Here is a 7,972-nt window from a genome sequence, read left to right as displayed (position 1 = left end):
GTATAAACATTACACGTGTAGGTAGCCACGCCCCAAGAAAACTCCAAAGCGTTTACGTCCTCAGTTTGCTGAAGTCCATGCAAACATTTTCCTTTCACTTCTTCAAACCAGAAAAATAGAATAATCTTTAAGAAAGAAAGTGAAAGCATATCAATACTCATTAATGCACCCATCATATCAATATCAAACCCTAAAACACAAACTTATTAGAACCATATATTAGAACAACCCTATCTCATACGTGGTTCATGTTGCTTCCAAGTTGGCAAATTTACAGTCACTCATTTTCTCCTTAAAATCCCATGAAACCAATAACACTTAACTCCCTCCACAGTTTCCTGCTATCTCCCAAAAACACAAAATGTTGGATATTTGGTCTTGGATATGTGAGCTTCCCAACTCGGACGAGTGGAACGAGTCAGACTCACCACCCTTGTTTGAACTTGCGAGTTCCAAACCGAGTCCTGATGGTTCAACTCAGTCGATCCAACTCAGAGCCGAGCGCACCTCCGGGTCCAACACGGACACGTTGGTGACCTTCACCGTATGCTTACAGGGCTTTCACCCTTTCAACAACCCAAAGACCTTGTGGGTCTCTGACACGTGTCCTATCTTCTCAGAAAAACCGTTCCTCCCATTGTTACTTCAGCTTCTCAATGAAATCATATCCCGATCACCCACTGGGCACGTTAGCACATGCCCCAGGTCACAGCTCCAGAAGCTCAAACCCGGCCCGGTTTCGTGGGTCATGGACTCTCACTCACCCGAGTCCTTCTCTAGCTTCTTCAACCTCGTCTTCCTCACGCGCCTTTTTTGGCTGTGTGCATGTGACTCGCCTAGTGAAGTTGGCTCACTTTACTTCAACTCCCTGTTGGGTCCAAACGTCGACGTTTTGTCGTGTACGCACGTGCCAGTTTTGCGAACATTTTTAGTCTCAGTGGGTGTAGATGCTGAGCTGTGCTTCATGCGCACCCTTGGGTACATGTTAGCAAAATGGTTGATTTTAAGAGAAGTGGGCGTAGGATTACAAACCTTAACACCATCTCATAGTAATAACCTTGGGTTTTCTTATGCTAATGAGGCTCATGGGTTTTGGATATTGAAGGGTTACGCGCCTGTGTTGGGGATGAAACTTACGCGCTCTAGTAATCAGAGATTTCAGTTCCCTGTTAATGTTATGGAAGCTAAAGAGCGCGTGCTAAGATATGGTTTGGCCCACCAACAGCTTGAGGCTGTTATTCAAATGGAATATACAGTTGGATTCTATGATGGGTTTATTCAGGTAAACACACGTGTGGATAACGTACGCCTCCACGTGGCAAATCTAGGATTCAACAAAAGTGATGATGCGGATTACGCCGAGACCCATTTCCCATCGAGGATTCGAGTTTGGGTCGGGCCAGAAGTTGGGGCAACTTATGTGGCTGGAGTGAGTTTGGGTCGATCCACAAGTAATGGAGAGAAAGAGGTGGAAAGACACAAAGTAGTGAAGGGTAATTTCGAAAAATCAATGGATCCTCCAAAGGTGAAAGCGACAATGATGACGAGGACAAAGATGAAGAATTGGAGGTGGGACCAAGATGTAGAGGGAAATGCAGCGATCTTCGATGCAATGTTATATGACAACATGACAGGTATCGAAGTGGCCACGTGGAAGCCTTTGAGTGGTGGTGGTAACTTGAGGCACAATTTTCAAAATCGATATGTGGGAGCAAACAGGGCATTTACAAAAACCGGGGGGTTGGTTTTTGCGGGAGATGAGTATGGGGAAGGAGTAGGTTGGAGGTTAAGTAAAGAAATGGAAGGGAGTGTGTTGAAGTGGAGGATAGGAGGGCAAGTTTGGTTAAGTTATTGGCCTAATGAGGTTAAAAGTTCCTACTTTGAGACAAGATGTGTGGAATGGTGTGATGAAGTTGATTTGCCTTTGATTCCTGGTAAATTTGGCGTATAGGCAAGATTATATGATGCAAATATGTTGATGATATATTAGATATGTAGTTACTGGTAAAGATTTATATGTTTTAGTTACTAAATTATGTGTGGGACCTGTGGGTATATTAGATATGTAGTTCCTGGTAAAGATTTGTATGTTTTAGTTACTAAATTATGTGTGGGATGTTTTACCATATTAGATATGTAGTTACAGGTAGTCAAAGTTGACTGCATGCATTGAACTAATAATGTAATAACAATTTTTGGAATGTTTGAACATGTTTTGCATTGTTATCAAAAACATGTTAGAACGGAACCGATAATGGTATTAATCAGTATGAATATAGTATCAAGCATAAGGATTTACAATTTATCACTAACTTCAGTATGAGAGTATACTAATATGAAAGCATGGTTATCAGTATCTTAATTACGATCCTAAGATCCGACAAATTTAAACCGTCCTGAATCTCACTAGAATCTCTACTACGGTCAAATCCGTGTGGGATCCCGATGCCGATTTTAGGATCTTATAGTATCCTGATCCCACAACAATACTAAAAATCCTGTGATATAAAGGAAAATTAAATAAATAAATAAATAAATTCTTTTTTTGGGCCTCCAAATGCCCCAAATTGATATATATATATATATATATATATATATATGTAATAAACAAACCAGTGGCCTTAGCCCAAATTGATAAAATGTTAAATATAAACTTCAATTTTTTTTTGGCTTGGTGAAAATGATAAAAAAAGCTCATACAATTAGGGATGAATATGAGTTTGGTGATGCCAATGAAAATGAAGTGAGTGAACCCTCAAATGCAATATTAAAAGATTTTGATGATTGTCTAATGGATGATGTAGGTCATGTGGTTACTAATAATGATGATAATATTGTTTATAATGATCAACTGTACTGTTATAGCAACAATATTTTTTGTTACAATAAAGTATTTTTAATAATAATAATAAAAATATTTTATTGCAACAAAACTCTATTGCAACAAAATTTTTGTTGCAATAGTCTATTGTCACAGACTTTATCGCAAATGTGGGCGACAAATTTTTTTTTTTGTTGCAATAGAGGTTTATTGCAACAATTTGAACTTTATTGCAACAAAAACCCCTAAATGCAAAATTAAAAGATTTTGAGGATTATCTAATGGATGATGCGGGTCATGTGGCTCTTAACAATGACGATAATGTTGTTTATAATGATCAACCGTACTGTTACGGTAACTTATCACAACAAAAATTTTGTTGCAAAAAATTGTAGCAATAATATTTTTTGTTGTAATAAAGTATTTTTAATAATAATAATAATAATATTTTAGTACAACAAAACTCTATGAGAGAGAGAGAGAGAGAGGTGTATGTATGAGTAAGTACCAAAAGTGTAAGAAAGGCCAGAGATAGGGGTGTCGTAAAGCCTGTGAAGAGAAATACGATTGTCTTCGACATTCCAGTAGGTTCTGTTGAAGGATTCTGAGGATGCCAAAGGTCTTACTCGAATTGCAATGCAGATCTTCTCCATGCCTCACCAACTCTTTCTCTCTCAGATATTTTTTGTTATAGCAACAATATTTTTTGTTGCAATGAAGTATTTTTAATGATAATAGAAATATTTTATTGCAACAAAACTCTATTGCAACTGATGATGCCGAAAATATCACCAGTAAGCCACACGGTCCTCGTGCGCTCCAAATAGTACCTGCACAGCAGAAAGAAAGGACCTAGCAGAGAGCACCGGTGTGGTGCCGGCCAGATACCCTCCGAAAGTCAAGTCAGAACTATTATCACAACTCTAGAGTGCTAGAGAGGGTAAATTATGGGTACCTTGGTTCGTGAGGGTGCTTGGGTTTTTATAGTAGTAAGGGTTGACCCCTTTTCCTTGGAGTAGAAGTCTTTTCTTTATAGGAGTATTCTTGGGCGTATTTTGCGGGATCCTTTCCATATAGGAATCCCTCTTAGATTTCTCAAAACGTGGAGGGCAAGTCATTTACTTATACACGCAAACGTGGTTAGCAAGCATTCTTTGACTAGTGCCGTCAGCTTACATTATGCCTTCAGTCTTCATCCCGTCAGCTTCAGGATCACCCTTCAGCTTTATGATCCCATCAGCCTATGGGTGCCTCTCCCTACAACTTTCGCCTACCGTCAGTCATTAAATAGGGGCTAACGGCTCAGTAGATCCCGTCACTAATAAACCGTCGGCTTATCTTTTGTGATCAAGCTCTTTTATCCTTATCAGTTGCCCCCTACTCCATATCTCCGTCACTTTTCATACTGACGGGTTATGGAGTTAACGTTTTTGTTGATTGTCATATTCTTTAAGGAGGCGGGAAAATTATTTACATGGGAACACGCCACGTGTCCAAAGCATTAAATGCACGGCGGCTCGAGGAGTCCCATGTAAATAATTTTCCCGCCTCCTTACAGAATATGACAATCAACAAAAACGTTAACTCCATAACCCGTCAGTATGAAAAGTGACGAAGATATGGAGTATGGGGCAACTGATAAGGATAAAAGAGATTGATCACAAAAGATAAGCCGACAGTTTATTAGTAACGGGATCTACTGAGCCGTCAGCCCCCATTTAATGACTGACGACGGGCGAAAGTTGTAGGGAGAGGCACCCATAGGCTGACGGGATCATAAAGCTGAAGGGTGATCCTGAAACTGACGGGATGAAGACTAAAGGCATAATGTAAGCTAACGGCACTAGTCAAAGAATGCTTGCTAACCACGTTTGCATGTATAAGTAAATGACTTGCCCTCCACGTTTTGAGAAACCTAAGAGGGATTCCTATATGGAAAGGATCCCGCAAAATACGCCCAAGAAGACTCCTATAAGGAAAAGACTTCTATTCCAAGGAAAAATGGTCAACCCCTACTACTATAAAAACCCAAGCACCCTTACGAACCAAGGTACGCATAATTTACCCTCTCTAGCACTCTAGAGTTGTGAGAATAGTTCTGACTTGACCTTCGAAGGGTATCTGGCCGACACCATACCGGTGCTCTCTACTAGGTCCTTTCTTTCTGCTGTGCAGGTGCTATTTGGAGCGCGCGAGGACCGTGTGGCTTACTGGTGATATTTTCGGCATCATCAGCAACAAAATTTTTGTTGCAATAGTCTATTGTCACAGATTTTATCGCAATAGTGGGCAACGAATTTTTTTTTCATTGCAATAGAGGTTTATTACAACAATTTGAAGTTTATTGCAACAAAAACCCCTAAATGCAATATTAAAAGATTTTGATTATTATCTAATGGATGATGCGAGTCATGTGGCTGCTAACAATGACGATAATGCTGTTTATAATGATCAATTATACTGTTACGATAACCTATCACAACAAAAATTTTGTTGCAACAAATTGTAGCAACAACATTTTTGTTGTAATAAAGTATATTTAATAATAATAATAATTTATTGCAACAAAACTCTATGAGAGCGCGCGCGCGCGCGCACAAGAGAGAGAGAGAGAGAGAGGTGTATGTATGAGTGAGTACCAAAAGTGTAAGAGAGGCCAAAGATAGGGGTGCTGTGAAGCTTGTGAAGAGAAATGCGATTGTCTTCGACATTCCAGTAGGCTCTATTGAAGGATTTTGAGGATACCGAAGGTCTCACTCGAACTACAACGCAAATCTTCTCCATGCCTTACCAACTCTCTCTCTCTCTCTCTCTCTCTCTCTCTCTCTCTCTCTCTCTCTCTGATTCTAATACTCTCTGATCTGATTTTTTTGGGGTTGGTGAAATGCTCAGTTTTTTGCACACTCAAAGGCAGGCTGTTTTTTCTTTCATATGCGTTTTCGATTTGAATTTTATGTTTTGTTTATGAAAATGCCCATGAGCTAAACGTTTATTGACATTTGAGTCTGATTTAAATCAAATGGATGGGTGGGTCATGGGCCATGCCTAAAAAATCCTATTAGGTGCTTAAAACTAGTAGCCCAATATTTGTGGTATACTTGAAAAGCCCATGATTTATGACTCCCAACTAAAAGGTAGTTATGGGCTTTTATATATATATATATATTGGGCCTGTATAAATTTGTATAAATGGAAAAATATATGAGGACTATTAATTACTAATTGGTTTTTACATATTTACTTAATAAAAATAAAATGGTTTTTGTAGCCTAAAAAAATATTTTATTGCAACAAAACTTTATTGCAACGAAATTTTTGTTGCAATAGTCTATTGCCACATACTTCATCGCAACAGTGGGCAATAGAATTTTTTTCGTTGCAATAGAGGTTTATTGCAACAATTTGAAGTTAATTGCAACAAAAAATTTTGTTGCTATAAGGCTTTTTTCTTGTAGTGATTTGTAATTTGGTACTTTATTAGTAATTTCTCTCATTTGTATCAATTTTTTTTTTTCAATGTTTCTTTAATATATATTATGAATTATAATTATGGCTATTTTTTAGTAGTTTTTTTAATCGGAAAGTAGGTCTTATGATCCTCGTACCGATCCTACGATCAGATCGCTAAACCCTCTCACCAATCTCGTGTAGGATCTCGATCCAGATAACCTTGAATGAAAGTATTGTTATAAGCTACAAACGTTTGGCCATATGATTTAATTTTTTGCTATATGAAAGGGGAGAACAATGCTTTAGTTTTAATCCAAACATTCCAACATTAGAGATTATGACACTCATGAATTAGTTTAAATGACATCCCTAATTTTATATCAATATAATGATGCAAGGAAGAACTTTATATTGTTTAACTTGGTTGCAACATTTGTACCCACTTTGATCTTTGGCCTCTTAGACCAAAATAACGACGGATTATGTGGCCAGAAGAATTCCATAATGATCCTTGTAGCTAAATTGACACATTCCAATGCACAAAGTGTTTGGGGGTCTAGGAAAAAATGGTTCGAGCTGCGAAGTCCGCAATATATTGTAATTATCTCAAAAAAAAAAATTATCCTCCAAACTTAAGCATCATAATTTACTCATGCTAACCGCATTACTATTAGAATCATATAGTATAAGTCTATGATTTTTTTTTTTTTTAGAAACTATTTTTTTTTTAAGAGTTTCAACATATGGCATCCGCTCCCGATGATGATTCTTTATCATCAAACCAAGACTCCAATCGATTTTTGATATAGGCGGAGATTGAATCTCAGATCTCTTATTCAACCATTAGAGACTTTACCAGTTGAGCTAATTGGAACCCATAACTTTTAAATAAGACAATGAATTAATCATATTGAACTAAGTTTCGTGTATTTAATTATATACCTTATTATTTTTATTGATTAGAAGACCATCTTTCATAAATTCAGGTGTCAAAAAAAAAAAAAAAACCAAATTTTGTCAATGATCTTATTCAAATAGCATTTCTTAGAGGGGTTGACTGATACCCCAATGATCCCAACACCACATGTGGTACCTGGACATTAGGGTTCAAACCTCACTATATGTTGTATATATAAGTATATACATAAATAGGTTGTAATAATGATATTTGAATTTGGAGAATATTGTTTTATAAAGTTGATAAAGTGAAAGTTTAAGTTCTGGAATTTTCTAAGTGAAAATTCGAAACTCAATATTTTCGATCGATCAAAACTTTTGCTCAATCGATCGAAATGGTAAGGAAATATATCCTGGAGTCTATACCTGTTTCAATTGATGCACAATTCATGTTCGATAGATCGAAAAGAGTATTCGATCGATCGATCGAAAGGAAATCTCGACTGATCGAAACTCGTAAAACTGAATTTTTCTGCAGAATTTTCTGGTGACTATTTTGAAAGTTTGAAGAAGTTTCAAGCCCTCTGAACGATTTTATGAAACATTTTGACTCTCCATACGTGCCTTTTGATGAAATATAACCCTATGGGTATAAATAAGGGCTTATGTTCACTCTACAAAATAGTAAGTTAGAAAGAAACACAAGAAATCCTGTGGTTATTCTCCAAAATTGCTATCTGTAGAATTCAAGAACTTCGTTGTATCCTGAGGACAAGTTTGCGACACGACAACCATTTAGCAACA

At 37.3% G+C, this 7,972-nt stretch overlaps 1 protein-coding gene across 1 annotated transcript; it reads left to right on the top strand.

Moving 5' to 3' along the window:
• The first annotated feature begins 306 nt into the window (after positions 1-306).
• LOC115969527 lies at positions 307-2,227 on the top strand. Its single transcript, XM_031089196.1, has one exon. The coding sequence runs from the start codon at positions 362-364 to the stop codon at positions 1,949-1,951; it is 1,590 nt and encodes a 529-aa protein (XP_030945056.1). The 5' UTR covers positions 307-361; the 3' UTR covers positions 1,952-2,227.
• The last annotated feature ends 5,745 nt before the right edge of the window (positions 2,228-7,972 follow it).

This window comes from Quercus lobata, chromosome 11, assembly GCF_001633185.2.
Source record: "Quercus lobata isolate SW786 chromosome 11, ValleyOak3.0 Primary Assembly, whole genome shotgun sequence".
Taxonomy (NCBI): domain Eukaryota; kingdom Viridiplantae; phylum Streptophyta; class Magnoliopsida; order Fagales; family Fagaceae; genus Quercus; species Quercus lobata.
The sequence above is the reverse complement of the archived record's forward strand: the minus strand, read 5'-3'. Positions and strand labels throughout refer to the sequence as shown.